Raw genomic sequence first — 22,153 nt, 5'->3', positions numbered from 1 at the left:
TAAATTTCACACCTTTGCGACAAACACGTGAATATTAGGTATTGAAAGAACTCAATCAATTGAATGTAAGTAAGATATTACTATATTCCTGTAAAAAAATAATTGGTATGGTATTACGTATATTGGTCTGATATTAAATTATAAACCTTTATAGAGGAATTTTTTTCATCACTGTAAAAGATGTCTTAGAAAAAAAAAAAAAAAGCTTTTCAGTCAAAAAACCAAAAGAAAAAAAAATGCTTTATCATGCATGGACACCTTTAATTAGGTATACCTGTTGGATTCCTGCACCTTTTAAGTAATTAATAAGTTGGCAAAATGAGACTCTCCATAACGAAGGTTAGGGATGCCAGACTTTTCGATAATACTATATAACTCAGATTTATATATTTAAAAAAGTAAGTTAGTAAGAAAGCTAAGTTTTCATCTAATACTAAAATTACATCAACTCAAATATCAATTTCTCAATGTTAAATTAAACATATATCATTCAATATATACGCACTGATTAGTTATATATCCTTCAAGTAGGTAATTGAATAAATAATGAAGGCAAATGGAGAATATAACAAAAGAATACGGATATTTGGTTCAAATAATTTACTTTTTTTCAAGCAAGGAATACGAGATATTATATAGAGAATCAAATCAAAGCCACCCATTTCTTATATTCTCACAAGCTTTAAAAAATATAAATTATATTCCCTTTCAAGATTTTTAAACTATATAAAGAGACTGCTATATATCTAATATCTCTGAACAACTGAAATCACAGTTTCTTCTATCTATCTAATATCTATGCATTCAGCAATATTGATGAGTTATAAAGCATATGCAAACTGATACAAAGATGTCATCGAAGCTGCATGTGACTCTCACGTGGCTACAGAGTTTCATGTTCAAAAGGGTGTTGGGAGATTGATTGAGAAACATATATGGCTGCTGTGAACGAATGGCTGAATGGTTATTTGGAGGCCATATTGGACGTGGGAAGCAGTGTAAGGAAGAAAAATGATGGGAAGCTAAAGAACAATATTGCAAAGTTTGAAGAGCAACAAAAATATGAGAAGGAAGAAAAGTTGTTTAATCCCACCACCAAGTACTTCGTTCAAGAAGTTGTCAATAGCTTTGATGAACATGACCTTTACAGGACTTGGGTTAAGGTTCTCTCTATCTTTACTCACTCAATTTTCATTAAAGTAATGCTACACTAATTACTTTTTCTCTTGCCTTAATTTAATTTCCTTTTCAATCTCCAGCATATTTTATCCTTATGATTAATTAAAATTCATTAACAAAATTTTAAATTCACCAGTGATTCCATGAAGAGTGTGTAAATGTGTTACTGCTCTTTCTCAAATACTATTTTGGATCATTTTGTTATTAGGTTACTGAGTCATTGGGTGAAAGAAGGATCATGCAGCAATATATTTATTTTTTTAAATGAAATATATAAAGGAAAGGTTGATGATGAATTATAAATCCGAATTCACTGTGGCACAAATTTTGGATGTTTTATATTAAAATAAAGAAGAATATTTACGTTTAGATTGGGACCACTTTTACAGAAAGGGGGAATTTGTAGCTTCTGAATACATCTGGTGGGAGATAGCAACTAGATGATGTTCACTCAATGTGCTTATCATTAAATCATTTAACTAATAACTTTAATATATATATAATTTAGTTTTTTTTTTCTCTTCAAGTTAATATCATCTTAGAAGTAAATATCTTTTTATATGTTTTTCTTTTAAAATAAATTAACATGTATCATAAATTTGTTAATTTTTACATTAATTTCTTTAAAATTCATAATAACAACAATAATTTCTAATCGGTTAAAAATATACATTTTGTTAATTTCTTTTAATCCATGAATAATTTTTTTTCTTAATTTTAATTCATAAACTTTTGCTGAATTTCTCATTTAGTTTTTAAACTTTTTCTCATAAAAACAAATTAGTTCTTAGTGTCAAAATTTTTTATTCAATGTATACTTTAATCGGAAATTTAGGTAACAGCTACAAGGAATAGTAGCCGAGATCGTAGTAACAGATTGGAGAATATGTGCTGGCGCATATGGCATCTGACTCGCAAAAAGAAACAGGTTAGTATGACTGTACTTCCAATAACTTCTCTCCCTTAACTCCTGATCACTCAATTATACTTGTTGCCTCCTTCAGACATAGATTCTCAACTTCATTTATGTTTTCTTTTTGGTTTTGCATTGCAATGCTACATTTCATATATAAATGATTTTGCTACTATTTTTTAATTAACATTAATCAGAGCTGTATCTTAGTAACACAATTATAATACTGTATCTAAATTAAATTTTATATGTTTAGAGAAGGAAAACTAATATTTATTCTTGAAAAAATTAGTAGGAATGAATCAAACTTGGTACTAAGAAGTTACAACACTCACACACTTAACTGAGCAAAACTCCTTTGGTTTTTGTCATGTCTCGATGCACAAGAGTGAAACTACTAGAAGCAAACATTTATCTTTCAAAATATTTATATATATAAAAGTTCATATTTACCATTTTGTCTCTATAAAATATGGGGACTGACTGTGACGTGCAATATTGATCATTCATTTTTTTCATTAGATAAATTTAGTATGCAATTATATAATGTCGCGAAATAGTAAATCCATGGAAATAAACATTAGTTGTTGCAGATTGCATGGGATGATGCTCAAAGGCTTGCTAGAAGGCGTCTTGATCGTGAACAAGGGCGAAACGATGCTGCAAATGACCTTTCTGAGCTCTCTGAAGGTGAGAAAGAAAAAGGAGATGCTAATGCCAATGCTTCAGAGTCTGTCAAGGATAATATGTCCAGAATCAGTTCTGAAATGCAACTTTGGTCGGAGGATCATAACTCTAGGAACCTCTACATTGTCCTAATTAGGTACCGTACCTAATATCATCATGTCACCTTGTCGTTCCTTTAAAGATATTTATTATTTTCACAGTTTTAATGTTGTCACTGTAGTATTCATGGTTTGGTACGAGGAGAAAATATGGAACTTGGAAGGGATTCTGACACTGGTGGTCAGGTACTTGTTTACAATATAAGTACATTTTAATTAAGTTATTCTCTACACATATTGGCAAATTGTGACACAGGAGCATTGTGCTCTCACTGGACACTGGACACTGGCCATGACAGATCTATTATACTGTATTAACCTCATAAAATATTGCTTCAATTTCAGGTGAAATACGTTGTAGAACTAGCTCGTGCTCTGGCCAACACAAAAGGAATTTACCGTGTTGATCTATTGACTAGACAAATAGCTTCACCAGGAGAAGTAGACTCTAGCTATGGAGAGCCTATTGAGATGTTGTCATGCCCCTCTGATGGCAGTGACTGTGGGGGAGCATACATCATTCGTCTTCCATGTGGACCTCGTGACAAGTAATTACAACACATGAGTTTCCATTTGGGGTAACTGGTAAGGTCATAAAATGGAATATGATTACAAGTACACATTCATATTCTTGCAGGTATATACCAAAAGAATCACTTTGGCCTCACTTACCTGAATTTGTGGATGGTGCTCTCAGTCACATTGTTAACATGGCAAGAGTTTTAGGTGAGCAAGTGAATGGTGGGAAGCCAACCTGGCCTTATGTTATCCATGGTCACTATGCTGATGCTGGGGAGGTAGCAGCTCAGTTGTCTGGTGCATTGAATGTGCCTATGGTGCTCACGGGGCACTCGTTGGGCCGGAACAAGTTTGAGCAGTTGCTGAAGCAAGGGAGGCTCTCTAGGGAAGCCATCAATGCAACCTACAAGATCATGAGGAGGATTGAGGCTGAGGAGCTAGGTGTGGATGCTGCTGAAATGGTTGTCACTAGCACAAGGCAGGAGATTGAAGAGCAGTGGGGACTGTATGATGGGTTTGATCTCAAGTTGGAGAGGAAGCTTAGGGTCCGGCAAAGGCGCAGAGTGAGTTGCCTCGGGAGACACATGCCAAGGATGGTGGTATGCACAATGCCACTGTTTCATTGCTGCTGTTTTCTTGTCAAACAATGTTCACAGATGCTGAATCTTTTCATTAGGTCATTCCACCAGGCATGGACTTCAGCTATGTCACAACACAAGACTCAGTGGAAGGGGAGGGGGACCTGAACTCACTCATTGGATCTGACAGGGCTCAAAGCAAAAGGAACCTGCCTCCAATTTGGTCAGAGGTATTAAAATTTTCCCTACAATTCCATCTTTTCACTAGAGCAATTATTGCATGAGCACATTGCTTATATGCACACACAACCAACTATAAATTCTAGATAATATTAAAAAGACTCCAGCGTGTACTTCATTGTTTATTATGATTACTAAGATCTTGATTCGTTGTGAACTTGTACTTATAAATATTGTGAGGTGTAAATATCTTTTTGGCCCCTAAAATATACCTGTTTTTCACTTTTAGTCCCTAAAATAATTTTGCTTAACTTTTGGTTCTTGTAATTTGTTTTTGTTTAAGTTTCTGCTGTAGCTTTTTTCACTGTTTTGGATGATATGTCAAATATCAAGTTACTTAAATTTACTTGAAACAGTACTAAGATGTTTGACATGTCATCCAAAACATTGAAAAAAGTCATGACAAACTAAAACCAAAGACCGAAAGTTAAGCATAAATATTTTAGGGACCAAAAGCGAAAAATAGGTATATTTTAAGGACAAAAAAATATGTAAGCCATATTGTGATCAACTGGTCATACAAGAATCACTTCTTTACCAATGCTTTTGTGAATAAAAACCATGCAAGGATTCTTTAATGGATGAAGAACTAAAATTTTCCCTTAAATATTGATACCTAAAAGTATCTATAGATGAGTTATGTTGTGTCAAGCAGATAATGAGATTTTTCACAAATCCTCACAAACCAACAATACTAGCCTTGTCCCGCCCTGACCCGAAGAAAAATGTCATGACTTTGCTCAAGGCTTTTGGGGAATGCCAGGCCCTAAGGAAACTAGCTAACTTGGTGAGTTTTCCATTGCTATTTGAAAAATGCACATTTGCCATATGATCAAGCATGTGATCAAGCAATATTTTTCTGCTTTTATGGCAGACCCTCATACTAGGCAACAGAGATGACATAGAAGAAATGTCTAATAGCAGCTCTACTGTTCTTACCATGGTGCTTAAACTCATTGACAAGTATGATTTGTACGGTCAAGTGGCTTATCCCAAGCATCATAAGCAATCTGACGTTCCAGAGATATATCGTCTTGCTGCTAAGACTAAGGTGCATTCTTTGAATAAAGTTTGATAACACCTGGTTTTGTATTGTTTTGATAAAATGTGGAATATTGTCTTTCTCTATACAAAGTAATTAGATGATAAATCTAATCTTTTAATTTGATAGACAAAGCAGAGAAAGTAGGTTACATTGATGGAAGTATAAAATATTGAATGCAAAATAGATAGAGCTTAGTTTTCAACCCTATTAAATTCATTTGTTAAATAATCAAATCTACATCAGTCTTAATTATTGTCTTAACAGTTTATCTGACTTTTTACCTGCCGCGTCTGTTTTGAACATTATATTTGCTAACAGTAACACATGGGGGTTTTGTCTCTTGAAGGGAGTTTTTATTAACCCAGCTCTGGTGGAACCATTTGGTCTCACACTTATTGAGGTAAACCTCAAGCTGATACTATTTCAGATAGCTAATAGGATAAGTGACATTCAGCTAATGAAATATGATTAATATAATTCAGTATAAAAAAAAATATGAAAATTACATGGTTTCCTTGTTCTTCCTGTCAGTAAATTTTATAATCACATGTAATTTCATAGTGTTCATATCATACAAGAAAATTATACTTTAGAGATCTTAAATAACATATTTCTCACTACTATTTCTATGTAATTTCTATGAGAAAGTTTAGAAGATATATCCAAATCCATAATGCAATTCAGAATTTCTAATAAGTTGTTATCCCTTCTCTTATTTTCTTTACTTGGTCTCTTAAACCTCTTTAATCAATTCTTGACAATTTTCTAAGTTTTTACAATTTCTTCCATGAAAACAAGTTTTATGAAGATACGTCAAAAACCAAAAGAAGTCTCGAGAGAAAAAGAGGTTATGCTTCTAAAAAACCAACATTAACTTCTGTAACCTCCTTTTTCAAATTCTTTTTATTTAATGTCAAAATTACTTTTAATGAAGTGAGAAGAGAGGAAAATAATTTTAATAGCTTTAAAATAATCTCCAATGACTCTTAATATGTTTTAAGTCTAACAACTATTACATTAGATATCTTTTCATTAAAAATCATTCCTTAATTACATGAGTCATTATTAGATTAAATAATCTAACACTTCCCACACTACAGGCAGCAGCTTATGGTTTACCTGTAGTTGCAACAAAAAATGGAGGGCCAGTAGATATTCTGAAGGTATACTATAAATCCTGTGTCCTGTTTTTACATTCTCTTGCTACATCTTTCATATTTTCAGACAAGTAGTCAATTTATAATCAGGGTTATCATTATCAACACTTTTTAGTTTTTAATCCTCCTATTTAATCATACTGCTTTACTATTTCACAATGACTAGCTAAGCTAGCAAGCTACATTTTATTTCTCTTTTTTATAAATTACTCCCTCCGTCTTTTATTCATAGTCGTTTTGGCATTATTTTTTTTTGTTCTTTTTCATTGTCACTTTTCTAAAATCAATGACTAATTAATTTTCTTTTTCATTTTTACCCTTGATAATTAATGTGTTTACTGAATAATGTGTTTATTCATTTTTCAATGTATCTATTTCTTTTCCAACCACCTAAAGGGTATAACAGAAAAATAAATAATAAATACTTTGAAAAACTAAAATATCAACCATTTTCTTAATTCTTGTACGTAACCTTCAACGTCAAAGAAAAAAAAAATGGAGGAAGTATATGCTTTATGGATCCTGCTAACCAGTTCCCTATGGACAGTGGTTAAGGATTCAATATGTAAGAAGTTTCCATTGGAAATTAAAATAAAGTTATACGGGAGAATGGGCAGATGTACTTTTAAATGAAAACTTTTTTACTTTTGGTTTCTTAACCAGTGCACTAAGAGGGCACTAGTTAGTGTTTTCCATACTTTATTTACATGTGAAGTTATTTCATCATGTGTTACATCTCACTATGGCAGGCACTCAACAATGGACTCTTGATTGATCCACATGATCAGAAAGCCATAGAAGATGCACTGCTAAAGCTTGTTGCAGACAAAAATCTTTGGCAAGAGTGCCGCAAAAATGGTCTTAAGAACATCCATCGTTTTTCTTGGCCTGAACACTGTCGCAACTACCTCTCCCATGTTGAGCATGGCAAGAACCGCCGCTCCACCTCCCGCTTGGAAATTACACCAACGGCTGAAGAACCTGTAAGCGACTCACTGAAAGATGTAGAAGATATTTCTTTTAGATTCTCCACAGAAGGAGACTCCAAGCTGAATGGAGAGATGGACCCTGCAGCAAGGCAGAAGCAAATTATTGAAGCAATAATGTGCAGGGTCTCTTCAACTGGCAATTCTAATGTCAGTTACTTTCCTGGTAGGAGGCAAAAGCTTGTTGTAATTGCTGCAGATTGTTATGATGATGATGGAAATATAGCTGAGGCCTTTCAGGATATTATCACAAATGTGATGAAAGCTGTGCGACTAGGCATCAGATCAGGCAGTGTTGGTGTGGTGTTGCTAACTGGTTTAAGTTTACAAGAGACTATTGAAGCATTGAACAGATTCCAAGTAAACATAGAAGAATTTGATGCTGTGGTTTGCAACAGTGGAAGTGAAATGTATTATCCATGGAAAGATTTAATGGCTGATGCTGATTATGAGGCCCATGTTGAGTATGCATGGCCAGGTGAGAATATTAGATCAACAATACCCAGGCTTGCTAGAATAGATGATGGAGAGGAGAATGACATTGTAGAGTATGCCAGTGGTTGCAGTTCAAGGTGCTTCTCCTATAGTGTGAAACCAGGAGCCATGGTAAGATAACTTGTTTCTTAAGAAAACTGAATCTGTCTTGATTGTTGAAAAGGGTACCTTTTAATGAACACTTTCTAAAGGCTAAACTACTCACTTGGTTTCTATACTTGTCCCTATTTTATGTTTTAGTCCATATACGAGAAAATTGTAAATTTTAGTCCCTACAGAGTTTTTGTACTGATTTATCACCTGTCACCACCATAAAGTTTTGGTAGAGGTTTCATACCACTAGAAATTCTTCTGGTATTAGCGCTAAGGACCAAAACTTAACTTTAATATGTATAGGGACTAAAATCTAAAATAAAGACAACTATAGAAACCAAGTGAATAGTTTAACCTTTTTGAATGTTGTAACTTAAAACTTGTGATTACAAATCGCAGATCCGGAAGATTGATGAGCTTCGCCAAAGGCTGCGAATGAGAGGCTTACGCTGTAACCTGGTCTATACACATGCAGGATTGAGGTTAAATGTGATACCATTATTTTCTTCAAGAAAACAAGCACTAAGGTCAGGAACATTATTGAGTCTTCCCAACACATTTTATGTAGGAATTTCAAATGTACACAAAACTGGATGTAAAATAAATGGCCTTGTGACATTGTTGTTGTGTATGAATTTAGGTATCTGTCAGTTAAGTGGGGAATTGATCTATCCAAAGTAGTTGTATTTGTGGGAGAAAAAGGTGATACGGATTATGAAGAACTCATGGCTGGCATACAGAAGACACTTGTTTTAAAAGGATTGGTTGAATATGGCAGTGAGAGGCTTCTTCACAGTGAAGACAGTTACAAAAGAGAGGATGTATTCTCCCAAGATAGCCCCAACATTATCTATGCAGAGAAGAGCTATGAGGACTCTGATATTTCAGAAATTCTGGAGAATCTCAAAGTATCATGATTTCTACTTCTAAAAGCCATTATCCATGAACTTAGAAATAACTACAAGCCAACTGGAAAAAAAAAAAAAAAAAAAACTATACTGTATAGTTGTACACCCCAACTTCAATAATATACAACCAATACATCTCCATATCATTTTAGAGATGTGTTCTTACCTGAACCTTGGTGATGCTCCTCCTTCTGCTGTTGTTCTTCTCCCTTCAAAGTCTCTGAATTCTCTCTAAGGGAATGGAGTACTTGCAAGTCAGAGGCGTATGTGTCACTAGGGATACTGTTTTATACAGGTATTTCATAAATCATGATCATGTCTTGTTGAAGATATTTGATAGTAAGTTAACCAAAATATGTGAGAGATAGGGTGGCATAGTTTAGGAAGGTGTTTTAATAGATATAGTATGATGGTTAGAAATTTACTCAACAATCCCCCTTTTCAGGGAACAAATATTCTATTGATCTGTCTAAGGTGTTATTATCTTGGCCAGTACAAAATGTATTATACAACATACCATTATACACCATAAAACATATCATTAGCAAGAGAATTCACTTGCTATCTGCATTATAGAACACTAGCATCAGTGCCTTTGCTGTATTTGTATTAAAAGAAAATCATTAACTCATATATATTAAACACTAATATTATCTATATTTTATTCTATAATCTATAATTTATAACATATATAAAAACGATAATTTGATTTGGTGTACATAATTTTTAAATGATTTTATCTTTTAATTTTTAAATAATAAAAAATAATATTAAAAATTAACTACTCTTATAAACACAAGATTCAAACTTAAGAGTTTAAGATTTAAGGACCAAACTTACTAGATGATCTAACAAGTATTTGTAATTTTTAAATACCTTTATTAAGGAGAAATTCTTAATAGATTTACTCTATTCAATAATTCATATTTTACATTAAAGTTCAATGATGCAATTATTAAATTTAAAGTTTTTTTTTTTTACATATATAAGCTTATAAATTTTTAAAAAATTTAAAAATCATATGATACTTTGTTATATAGATTCAAATCAACGTATAAATTATTTTTATGATTATCCGTCAATTTAAATTAATGAAATGAAGTAATATATATTTTTCAATTTTTTTAAAAATTTATAAATACATTAAAAAAATTTAATTTAATAATTAGATCGTTGATATGTAATATATAAAATGAATTATTTAGTAAAATAAATTTATCAAAACTTGTTATTGAAGTATCCTCTTCTCTTTATATATATAAATTTCTTTATATTTTATTTTGTGAAACATAATGTAAAATTAACTGAATTTTATGTAATAAAAATATTAGAAAGAAATAAAATATATAAAAATAGTAAAGAAAAAATAAATTTAATAATATTTAAAAAGTATAAAAGAAAGAAACAAAAATTAAAAATATTTTAAAATTAAATTTTTTTATTAATTATTTCTGTTTTAATATTAAATTAAAAGATATAAAATAAAATATAGCCCCAATCGATTGTGGAAACATATTCAATCGAGTTGAATATGCCGAAACATATTTAGCTAAAATAACGAAGCATACAAGAGTAATAAGTCATGTTAGTTGTAATTGAAATTTTAGGATAAATAACATGTATGAGTCACTTTTTTTTTTCCCCGAGTTTGAATTTTACGTATTTTCATTTTTTACTCGACCAAATATGAAATTTGTTTCATTCATATTTTTGTTTGATATTAAATATATTTGTATTATTTAAGTATCCATCCAAATATTAATTAAATATTTTTTAATAAATTAATATAAAAATAAAAATTTTAATATAAAAAATAATGATTGCAAAATTATATTAATTATATTTTATTTGATATAAATTTAAAATAAAATAAAAATTATCTCAAGTAAATTTAAAGAAAAATAATTTAAATTTCTAAAAATTTAAAGTGAAAATATTAAAAATAAATAAATAAATAAATATATATATATATATCTTTATATTTAATTTAATAAATTAAATATTATTCGTACATATTTCTAATTAATAAAATTAAATATTTTTCATCGTAGAGAAGATTTCAGACATTATATATAAACACAAATGTATTTCTTATTTTTAATTTTCACATATTTGAAATTTGGTATAAATAAAAGAAAACCATGTGCCGTCTAAAAAAAAATGTTCCAGTATTTAATCAAAGGTACAAAAGAGTTTATAATAAAAAATTCTGTAGTCATTTAATTAAACTTACTTTTTAAAAAGAAAATATGAGAAAAATAAATAAACATAAAATGAAGACTAAGAGAAAATGTATATGAGATATATAAATATAAGTTAAATATGGTTTTACTTTTCGAACTTTTGTAATTTTTATTTTAGTATTTTTATTAATTTTAGTCCATAATTAAACTTTTAATTAATCCCTATAAATAATCTTTTATAAATAGTGTTCCAGTTGTTGTTGAGCCGAAACGAAAGTGGAGGAAGAGAGGGAAGAAGTGAGGAAGAATGCAGAGTTCAAGATCAAGAACGGCAAGAAAAGCGTTGAGACTAAGACTTGCGTCGCGGAAGCTTATCATTCTCTCTCTGGCCATCTTAGCCATTCTGCCTCCCATTTTCTTCCACTTCCGTCTCCGACGCTTCCACCAGGTTCGCTTCTGCTCTCCATCCAAACCCTACGTTCCTCTCCTTCCTAAACTACGCCCTTTCATTTTCCTATGCATCTCCGCCGCAGATGCAACACAAAAGCTGCCGTTGGCTCACCCTTCCTCCTCTCGTCTGCGCCCACGGTGGCGATTCCTCCAAGGCTTCTCCCAACACCGTGCGTTTCTCCCTCTCTCTCCTTCCATTTTCTTCCTCATTTCGGATTCTTCTCTTCATTTTCTTTCTTTTTCCTTTTTCTTTTCATCTGATGGTTGCCAATTTCGGATTGTTCTCTCCTCGTAGATGGCGTCGTATTTCCACGCTCTTCAGTCTCGTGTCGACTGCGTTGAGATCGATGTGTCTCGTTCTTCAGACGGAGTTCTGTTTGCTCTCCATGACAGGTACTTTTGTCTTCTCAACATCATTAATTCTGTACTAGCATTTCTTAAAATCATTTTCTATCTCAATTTTGGTGCCGAAATAAACTCATCTGGAATTTCGTGAAAAATACTTATAACGTGGTTTTTCTGCAAGTATAAATGTGTTTGGGGTTTGTTTGTCTATCTAGGCTCGCCTTGATATAAGTCCTTTATTAACTCAATTGGATGTAGTATCATGTTTGAAAAGTTCAGATGTTAGGTTTTTGCCGTTTTCTGGTTTTTTTTTATGAGATTAAATCTCATTGCTTGTAGAGATAGCGTTATAACCTCCTTGAGATTAATTCTCACATGATGCAGGCAGGGATTTGCAGCGGTTAACTGGAAATGCTAGTTCTAAAGTTGGTTACATGAGCTCAAAAGAGGTGAGAATAGCAAATTTGCATTTTGTGCAAATTTCATCGTGTTGTTGGGGTTTCTAGTGTTGTTTTCTTAGAAGGTCTTGCTATCTTCTGAGCATTGAAGTTAATTGCATTACTGCACTTTTCAATGTTGCAAGCTCATTTTTATTGATGAATGGCTGTATTAATATGAGATTTTCGTTGTAAGAGTTTAGTCACCTACCACTAATCAAACTAGTTGCTGACTGGCATGGTGAAAAATAAACAGATGTAGTTGTAAGGAGGGCATCTTAATCATTCAGCATCGTCTACAGGGTCAAACGAGTTCTTTGTATTGTCCATGCTTGAAGTTCAAAGAGGTCTTTCATGAGGGGGACATGTTAAGTGTTAGATATAAAACTGTTCTTGTGCATTCAGCCAAGGGATAGTTGGTTCTTGGCAAGCAATTTTGGTGGTGCTCCAGCTGAACTAGTTGTAAATTCTGGCATGTGATTCTTATTTAGATGTTGGTTAGGATTTAACATGCAAAACTGTTGTAGACTGTTGAGTACTATATTAGCCTCACCAATCACCACCAGGATTTGTGGATCTGCTTTTACAGAAAAAAAACTTGTGTATGATCATTTCACCCTAAAACTAGTTGATACATACATTCTAAAATCATGTTCTTTTATTCTTTTTGCCCTTACTAAGAATGCTTTGAGGCTTTAAAAAGGAGTAACATTGACTAAGATTGTGTTCAGTTTATTTCTGTAGATAAGAGAGCTAAGTGCTTCACGTCAGTCTACGTCGAAGTTTAATAATGAAAGTATACTCACAATCCAAGATGCTCTGATGGTATGATCCCAAGATTCAGGAAGTGCTCTTTCTTTTCTTTGCTTGATTTTCTTGAATAATTTTAGATCTATCCCTTTCACCACATTTTGGTATACTTGCTTTCTTTTATTGTATTCTTTATTTTTTATCTGTTATTGTTGCCAATTATCTCTTTACATGTTGTATTTTTTGACTGTGGTTCCACTGTACTTTTCTTAGTTGACTGCAAATTCAGTACGACAGATAATTCTAGATGTTAAGGTTGGACCCCCATTTTATGAGAAAGAGCTTGCCAAAGATGTTATCTCTGTTGTAAGTATAATACATTTGTGCCTTACTGTCCATCTACTGGTGGCTTTTAGTCCCTGTTTTCTTTACTGTCTGGCACTATTACTGTATAAAAGCTTTAGCTTGCCCTTTAGTTGACAGCCTTCTGAAAGATGTATGAATGGCATGATAAAATAAATCCCCTGCTATTGTGCATATGGGCTTTAGTGTTTTGACTTTCGGGATCATATTAATTTAACTTTTTTCAATGCTAAAATTTGAAGACTTGTATAATTGTATTTGTTGTAGACTTCTTTCCTATAAATGCAATATCCTTGTGGGTAAAATACAGTTTTTCCTCCTGAACTTAAGGGCCATTACCACAAACTTAATTGACCAAGTTTAAAACTCACCACCAAACCCCCTTATGTTTGTATTCAAGTGAAAATCTTTGTTGCTCCCCTGTGATGGGTTGGACTCCTCCTCCCTTCCTCTTTGAACATTTCCTTCCCACTGTTTCATGTATTAAAAGCAAAGTAGCATGCATTAATTGAGCAAACTAGCCTACTCCCTTCTTCCTTGTCTTTCTCTAGGATACTAACTCCAATGTCTTTAATCTCCCCGTTAGTTGTTCAACACTAGCATGTCTTTAATCTCTTCTATAATCGTTTGAGTCTTCAATTTATTGGGTCTATATGGCTTGAGAGTAAATGGTAGGTCCTCCCTATGTATCAGAGAGAAAGAAGGAAAAAAAAAGAGAAGAGAGAGAATAAAGAATAGAATTAGAGTTTATTGCTCTGCCAAGGGAAGAATACCCTTGAAACAACTGTAATACAGTTTTCATACAACAATTTCTCATGCCCCCTCTCTCTACCCGCAAAACATCTATTAATTAATAGGCCCACTTTTAAAACAATACAAAATAGCTATTCTCCCAGGAACTAACTAATCTCTCTTTATTTTAGCCTATACTTTTTAATATTGGAACCCCTTGGTTCCCAACAGTAAATGGAGAAAGAAAGAAAATAATGAGGTCATTGTTAAGCTCATAAGTCATGTTTACAAAAGAAGGGAAAAATAACTGAATGGTTGGTTATCTGGCAATAAAAGAGTGGGGAGGGTCATGCGAGAATTATGCAGTGTCCGAAGGGGGAGAGAGAAAATGGGTATACATGGAGGAAGGGTAACCAAATGAAGGGGGATTATTTTGAGAGGTTTTGGGTGGTTATTTTGAGGAGAGGCTGGCTTTTCTCATCATTTGGTGTTTGCTCTCTTTTTTTACTTGGTTAGCTGCAATTTCATATTTTGCAAGGAGATTATCTCCTACCATAGTCATTTCTTTTCTTCTGTTTTCTCTCATATTCCACTATATATAGAAGAATTTTCCTCATTATAGATAAATATAAGTTCTAGTTCAACTATTTCTCTTGTTTGATACCTTGGTTCCTGACAACGGTCTTATTGATGGAGCTGAGGGTGAAATTTTGCATAATAGTACTAGCCTTGTGTTGTGGTTGTCACGAGTTTAAATCCTAGAAATAGCCTCTCTGCATATGGGGGCAATCCATACATTTGCTATCCCCAAACTCCACTAGAAGAGAACTTTGTTCACTGGGTCACCCTTTTGGTATTGGGGGAACTAGCAGATGTTGGTGAACCTCTTGCCATCAACTGTAATCCTGTTATCACTAATCGCTCTCTGTTACATCTCTGTTACATCAACCCTAAACCCTAAACCCCAGTTGCAAGTGTTCCATGTTTATCTTCTTTAGCTCTCATTTCTCTCCATTATATCTCTTCTACCGCTGTGGCATGTGTCCCTAGTTTTTCTTCAAAATATTTTCTGCTTTTGCAGCCATGTAGTTTTCATCTGTCAATGCAATATATCTGTTTTAGGTTGAGAAGACGGAGTGCAGCAACTGCCTCATATGGGCAAAAAGTGACAATTTAGCAAGGGATGTTATTAAACTCTCATCAGAAATTACAGTAAGTAGTTTATTTAGCTTTGTTTGCATGTCTTTTTGATGTTACTATCTTATGAAAATCTTTTGCTGTCTTGTATAGTTGTATGGTAGCTTTTCATTTATTATTTTTTTAGGCTTCATTTTCAATAAAAAAAATGTTGAGGGGAAAAATGTGATTTATTTTCCTAAACAGTGCAGGGGAGCATAAGAACAGAAGAGTGTACAACTTTAGGCTGTACTTTGGACCAAACTAAGGCCAATCAATCATATGTCGATCAGCCCAATGTTGATCAACGTATAACCAAGTTGCTAGGCCAGGCCCACTAGCTTATACAAGCTATATAAGTCATAAAACATACAATTATCATAAGACTAAAGTATAATCCACATCTTGATAAGCTGTTTGAATAATATTAGACAAATAGGCTAAAAGATAAAAGACAGATTTGAGTTACTATAAGCTCAATGTTAGTTTAGGAATTGGAAGATGAATAGAGACTTGTCTACTTTGTTAGTCGAGTACTACATATAGCTGAAATTAGATATCTAAAGATTGAGAAAGCAACACTCGCCCTTGTAGAATATGCATGAAAGTTACAAAACTACTTTTAGAGTCATCTGATAGTCCAAACAGATTTACCTTTTTGCCATGACTTCTGGTGAGATTGATCACTCGGTGTTTTCCCTTTACTTTTCCTTTGGCTTATGCATTTACCTGGTCGTCTATGTTGATGATATTATCATTGCTAATGATGACTTTGATGGTATCTTTAGATTCAAATGTCATCTTCATAGTCAGTTTCAAATGAAAGATTTGGATTCACTCAAATACTACTTGGGAATTGAAGTTGCCCAATCCTCCTGGGGCATTGTCATTTCCCAATAGAAGTATGCTTTGGACATTTTGATTGAGATCGGTATGCTTGATTGTCGTCCTAGTGATACTCTTGTGGATCCCAATGTGAAGCTTCTTTCAGGTAGGGGGAGCCATTAAAAAGATCTGGGAAGATTGAATTACCAATGGATATCATAAGTATTTAGAAAATGACTAACCACACTAACCGCAAATGTGATGTCTAGTCTAGTGACAAGGTAATTCAATCTTCCTACCAAATGATGATACAATGCATTTTGAGTCTATTGGAAAAACAAAGCCATCAGAGTCATCCAGGCTTTCTGACCGTGATAGTTGCACTGCAGCAAAAAAGAATATTAGTTTTGATTCTTTCAGAAAATGGAAAATACATACGAAGCTACCTTTTTTTTTTTTTTTTTGGAATAAAGAAGAAATATTATTAGAGAAGGGAGAGGATAAGAATAGGGATCCTCCTTGGATGAACCAAAGAAGTGAAAAAGATAAAACCAAACAGACAACTGAACTAGTATAGCACATCTTCTCTGCAAACCCTGGCTGTCTAAAGCCACCGGTCTAAAATAGCCATGAGCTAAGCACCTCCAAAAGCTTATTAACAGTTCACGCATTACATGCTTCAAAAGAGTTCCTGCTTTAGTTGTCTCAACCTTTGAAATATAATGACATGAAAAAGTGCTCAGAAATCAAAATTCAGTCTTGACCAATCCAAACTATTAGGGGAGTTATAATGATTTGGGCCCTAGGGATGGCAATGGGGCCCTATAGGGGCGGGTAATAGTAAATCCGTCCCCGCCTCGCTGGATGAAAATTGGTCCCATACCCACCCCATATCCGCACGGGTATCCATGAATTTCTTGAATATCTACGGATATCCATGAATATTTATAAATTTTTTAAGAAATTAAAAAAATTATATTACAAATAATTTTAAGTTTATATTTGATGTCATTGAAATATTAAAAATAAAAATTCAATGTTAATTTTGAACTTGTATTTAACGTTAATTTTGTTGAAATAATAATAAAAATACAAGATAATTGATAACTTAAGATACATCAATCTCATAAGTAAGTGAAAGTCTCATATCACAAAGATAAGAGAGTGTAGTTTTAGAATTATGTGGTACAAGGATAATTAGGATATTTAAGAAATATTATTAAATGGGTATCTGCGAGTATGAATATCATCATACCCGCTCCTGTCCCGTTTATAAACGGGTAAAAAATTATCCGTTCCCATTATCCGTGAGTACCCAATTAACCTATCCATTTATTATCTGTAGCGGATTTTACCTACAGATACCCGCGAGTGCGAGTATTTTTACCATCCCTATTTGGGCCTATTGGGTAGTACAAATGAAGACTTTACCTTCGTTAACAAAATGGAGGTTGTTTTGTTTGGAATGCGGTAAGGAAGTGGGGTTAAGATTTACATTAACTGACTCTAGTCTTTACCTTAGTTGTTCCTAATTAAATGGCGGAGCTGCAGGCTGGAATTGCGTCGAAGACGTGTGTTAATTTTACATGCTTTTAATGTTCACTTCCAACTTCGATACAGTTCAGTCTGGGATAATGCAGGTTGGATACATTGTTATGAGGGAACCTTCTACTGGAGCTAGGACAAATTTGTTGAGAATGAAAGGTGCGGAGGTTGTTGGTGTCTATCATCCATTGATTGATGGAAAGCTTATGAGAGTTTTGCACAGGTGGTATTCTTTATTAAAGTATCTGACAGCTTGCACTTACAGTATGAATGTGTGGCGTATTTACTACTTACCATATTTTGCATTGTGGGTGAATAGGAGGAACAAAAAGGTGTATGCCTGGACAGTTGATGATGTGGAATCCATGCAAAACGTGTTGTTTGAACATGTTGATGCTATTGTTACGAGCAACCCAACTTCTCTTCAACGCCTAATGCAAGATATCAGAACACAATGTCTTGAGGAAGGTTATTCATTACCACGCTAAAATTTGTTTCAAGAACATAACCTCTGATTATACATAGAGATTCCTTCTATTCTGTGTATTAAAACACTAGGCCTTTTTGTAACCTCCATTCTTCTCTTGGTTGCAAATTATCATTGAGCGGGAAAAAAGGAAGAATATCATGCAGTGCCTGGATTGATTCTTGCCTTTAGGATGTTTGATGTTCTTAAATATTTGCTATTTGTCAATGAAACTGCAAGGTTTTTTAGGTTGAAAATATGGATATGACACGACATGAACAGAGTGATATGGTAAATTTTAAAAAATATGAATCAAATATAATATGAAATATATAGTTGGTACGAAATTAACAAAACATTTGAATTTTAAAAAATTAAAATTTAAAAATGAGCGAGTCATTATAAAATATTAGGGGATGTATTGGATTGATATTTTAATTAAAAAAAAAGTTTAGATTTTTAAAAGATTATTAGATTTAACTTTTAGCATACAAATTTATTAAATTTTATAAGATTCGAAAGGTTTTTATAGATTTACAAAGTTTTACTAGACAACAAGAATTTTTAAAAAGTATTCAATGTTATAATAATTTATGAAAAAATAAAAAAAATAAAGTTTGAATAAAGAAAAGTAAAATTAATACAAATTATTTAATCTTTTAATTAATAACACATTTTAATATAAAAAACACCATTTTAAAGTACAGAACTCAACAAAAAAAAATTTTAGTTTTTCATGTTGTTGGGTAAATACATGCAAGTTGTTTAAACTCTTTAGAAGGTCTGAAACATAAGATATATCTTTAAAGTAACAGTGTGCAGGAATCACTTTCTCATAGAACATGTGGCAATTTATTCATATTTGCTCATAAAAATATTTAACCACGGTGAACAGCAAGGTATGAACAACATTATACATCATCAAAATAGACATTTGATAATTTGTAATAAATTTCATCCAAAAATGGATAATGTTAGAAATAAAAGTATTAAAGTGTGTCATTAAAACCATTTGAGTTGACTTAGTGGTAGAGAGACTAAAGTAGTATTCATAAGATCTTAAGCTCAAATCTTGTTTCAATCATTGTAATTATGATAAATTAAAAAAATATTATTTTTAAGAAATATTAAATAAAGTACTATTAATATTTCTCAATAAGAAAACATAATTTTTAAGCGTTCATTTTTATTAGAATTTTTTTTTGTTTATTTAACCATGTAAATTTTAATTAATTAATTAATTAATTATAGTTTAAAAAATACTTGATCATAAAGTAATTGTCATATATGACCTTTTTATTATTTGTTAAAATTTATTAAAGACAGCTTTTTTCGTAAAGTGCAGGAACTATCAAAATTGTAATTTTTTTATCAACAATAGAAACTATTAGAATAACAATATTAAAGAGAAGTTTCAAGTTCTAACATCAAAATTATCGTGTTGCGTGTTGGTTCCTAACGAAGAAAAAATGCATTTGGCAATTGGCATGGCACACTTATGACAAAGATAAAGAAATATAAAATTCAATTGTAAAGATTAATATAAAAAAATAAGGCTTAAATATGTTTTTAGTCCCTCAAATTTAAGATAAATTTGTTTTTAGTCCCTCAAATTTAAGACTGTTGTTTTTAGTCCATGTAATTTTCAAAAATCTTGTTTTAGTCTCTTAGGTCACCAATAACATATCTGAAAATGACTAATTAAGACAGTTATACAATATCAATCGGATTTAATGTGATATTTTCACTAATAGAGATATTAATAGATAGGTTTTATGCAATAATGTTTGATAAATTTTTTAACAAAATTTGAATATAAAGACTAAAATAAGATTTTTTGAAATTATAGAGAATAAAAACAACAATTTTAAATTTGAGGGACCAAAAACAAATTTACCCTAAATTTAAGGGACTAAAAACATATTTAAGAAAAATAAAATAAAATCCACGTACATATTTCTTGACATACTTAGATGCATTTAGCCGTTAAGAAACATCCGGGCATGGACATGGTGATGGACTGATGGTACCTTGTTCATTGAGACCCATCCAAGTGAGTTTGATAACGTTTCTTTCCATGATATACTGGCAATTCAATAGAAATGACACATTCAATCCAATATTATCCTCATCAAAGAGTATGTGATGAAGATATTCTGCTTTAGATTTTTTTCCTAGGACAAATTTATGAGTTCATCTTTGTCGCTGTTGTCACTGTCATTCTTGTGACGGGATTAGCATCTAGAAACCTTGAGATGTATAAAAAAAAAATTATTAAAAAAAAAATAAAAAGCTTCCTGGGCTTCATGCTGTCGAACTCCAAAGATAAAATAACTTCTATCTTTTGTTTGTCTTGTATACATATGAATATCACAATATGTATATATACATTTTAATATTTACCCAATAAAAAATAAACACATTTTAATTTTTTTTATTTTTCAATATTTTTCCTTTTTTATTGAAATAAAATAAATGAGTTTTCTTTGACAGAAATAATATAAATGAGTTAAAGTTAGAAACACGCAAGATGTTTGACGAGAATGGACTACATGTCAGTAAGGGAAATGTATAATAAATTTAATTATTGTAGTGGCTTTAGACCGTCATAAAATGTAGTTGTTTGTGATGGTTACCAGCTAATTATAACATTTAGTGGAGAAATGAACCGCCAATAAACTCCTATATTTTTTTTTTGTAGTGCATAACCTAGAAATATTTTTAGTGCCTTTTTTCAATATTGAAGAGAAAATCAATAAATTGAGTATGACATAAACACGTATGGATTAAAAATGCATATGATTTATCAAAAGTTATTAATTTAAAATGATTTAAATTAAAAATGAAATTACGATTAAAAGTATCATTTTATCGCTAAGATATACTTCTTTATCAAATAAAAAAAATATATACATATGATTTGGATATAAGTTCAAAAGGCAATTATAATCATTAAATACCCGTAAAAACAATAAAAACTGGATTACTGGCATAATTCTTTTAGTGTAAATTTAATGATTATCATTACTCTTTGAGCTTGTATTACTGACTGTCATATAATGTTTATTTGTATGAAAGTGATGAATGATTTCTAATGTTGTATCCCTAACAGGTAAATAGTCCTTGGTTTTATACATTGATTAATAAGAAAATGATTTTGTTTCATATTTTAAATTAAGCACAGGACATCAAAGGATCATAGACATAAACACAAGAATGTGTGAGCCTTTCTACATCAATTCACAAACCGATGTTTAATATCCCCCAAATCTACATCGATTTATGCCTCAACCGATATAAAAATAATAGCATTTTTTGAGCGCATTAGAAGACTTATGTAATTGGATTCTAGTCACTTTAATTATTAATTAGCAATGCCATGTGAAATAGCGATGAAGGTGGGACTGAGGTATATGTATAAATCAAATTTTACGATTTTACTATGTGTAACACTGCATGTTTTTGCTTTTATGCATGTTTATGTGTTGTATAATGATATATAGTGTTTTTAAGCTGTTACGTTGTACTTTTAATTGTTTTATAGAGATCTAAAAGTTAAAGAATAATTGAGTTAAGTTGTTTATAATTGTTTAAGTTGATATCAAAGTTGATCAAGAATAAAGAAGATATATAAGGTTTTCAGAAATATGAATTTCATGAGTTTATTTTTCTGAATTCTAGAGAAAGACGTTAGAGAATACCTTTCTTCTGCTAACTTCACTAAGAGTGTCTAGATACTTTCCTTTTTTTATGAGCACCTAGATTCTTTACTAAAGTTAAGTTTATATAGAAGTAGAGATTCAAGTTTGAAGAGCTTGAATTCCTAGTGAGAAGCAGACTCACTAGGGTTAAAAGTTCTTCCCTTTTCTTCATTTATTTGCCTTTTGAAAGTAAGTTGAGGTAAGAAAAACTTCTTGTTTGATTAGTTGAAGTTGAATTGTGTTGATTTTACCGTTGTCTTATAAGAAGATAAAAAAGTTTCA

General features: G+C 31.8%; 2 protein-coding genes across 6 annotated transcripts; both read left to right on the top strand.

Annotated features, from left to right (window-relative positions):
* The first annotated feature begins 743 nt into the window (after positions 1–743).
* ATSPS4F (Sucrose-phosphate synthase family protein) lies at positions 744–9,478 on the top strand. Of its 3 annotated transcripts, none has more exons than XM_020368094.3 (14): positions 744–1,163; positions 2,015–2,107; positions 2,686–2,915; positions 3,000–3,063; positions 3,223–3,425; positions 3,515–3,995; positions 4,073–4,204; positions 4,870–5,001; positions 5,089–5,265; positions 5,606–5,659; positions 6,360–6,422; positions 7,166–8,008; positions 8,390–8,517; positions 8,631–9,478. In XM_020368094.3, exons 1-14 carry the CDS (start codon positions 936–938, stop codon positions 8,905–8,907), a joined length of 3,105 nt encoding a protein of 1,034 aa, XP_020223683.1. In that variant the 5' UTR covers positions 744–935; the 3' UTR covers positions 8,908–9,478. The 3 variants fall into 3 exon arrangements, with proteins under 3 accessions (XP_020223683.1, XP_020223682.1, XP_029128874.1); XM_020368093.3 differs by having other exon boundaries at positions 2,677–2,915; XM_029273041.2 differs by lacking the exon at positions 5,606–5,659 and having other exon boundaries at positions 2,677–2,915.
* GDPD4 (PLC-like phosphodiesterases superfamily protein) lies at positions 9,052–18,427 on the top strand. Of its 3 annotated transcripts, XM_020367763.3 has the most exons (10): positions 9,052–9,193; positions 11,328–11,529; positions 11,615–11,701; positions 11,827–11,924; positions 12,265–12,325; positions 13,058–13,138; positions 13,337–13,429; positions 15,281–15,370; positions 17,800–17,927; positions 18,024–18,427. In XM_020367763.3, the coding sequence occupies exons 2-10, from the start codon at positions 11,389–11,391 to the stop codon at positions 18,190–18,192; spliced, it is 948 nt and encodes a 315-aa protein (XP_020223352.1). In that variant the 5' UTR covers positions 9,052–9,193; positions 11,328–11,388; the 3' UTR covers positions 18,193–18,427. The 3 variants fall into 3 exon arrangements, with proteins under 3 accessions (XP_020223352.1, XP_020223353.1, XP_020223354.1); XM_020367764.3 differs by lacking the exon at positions 13,337–13,429; XM_020367765.3 differs by lacking the exon at positions 9,052–9,193 and having other exon boundaries at positions 11,386–11,701; positions 12,261–12,325.
* Positions 18,428–22,153: the final 3,726 nt, after the last annotated feature.

This window comes from Cajanus cajan, chromosome 10 (assembly GCF_000230855.2).
Source record: "Cajanus cajan strain Asha chromosome 10, NIPB_CcT2T_4, whole genome shotgun sequence".
Lineage (NCBI taxonomy): Eukaryota > Viridiplantae > Streptophyta > Magnoliopsida > Fabales > Fabaceae > Cajanus > Cajanus cajan.
This window is presented reverse-complemented; position numbering and strand designations above follow the sequence as displayed.

Coding starts and splice junctions, on each gene's coding strand:
- GDPD4 (XM_020367763.3), top strand. CDS start 11,389: ATGCAGAGTTCAAGATCAAGAACGGCAAGAAAAGCGTTGAGACTAAGA. Junction 11,530..11,614: donor GTCTCCGACGCTTCCACCAG/GTTCGCTTCTGC, acceptor TCTCCGCCGCAG/ATGCAACACAAAAGCTGCCG. Junction 12,326..13,057: donor GTTACATGAGCTCAAAAGAG/GTGAGAATAGCA, acceptor TTATTTCTGTAG/ATAAGAGAGCTAAGTGCTTC.
- ATSPS4F (XM_020368093.3), top strand. CDS start 936: ATGGCTGCTGTGAACGAATGGCTGAATGGTTATTTGGAGGCCATATTG. Junction 4,205..4,869: donor TGCCTCCAATTTGGTCAGAG/GTATTAAAATTT, acceptor TGTGTCAAGCAG/ATAATGAGATTTTTCACAAA. Junction 5,266..5,605: donor GTCTTGCTGCTAAGACTAAG/GTGCATTCTTTG, acceptor TGTCTCTTGAAG/GGAGTTTTTATTAACCCAGC.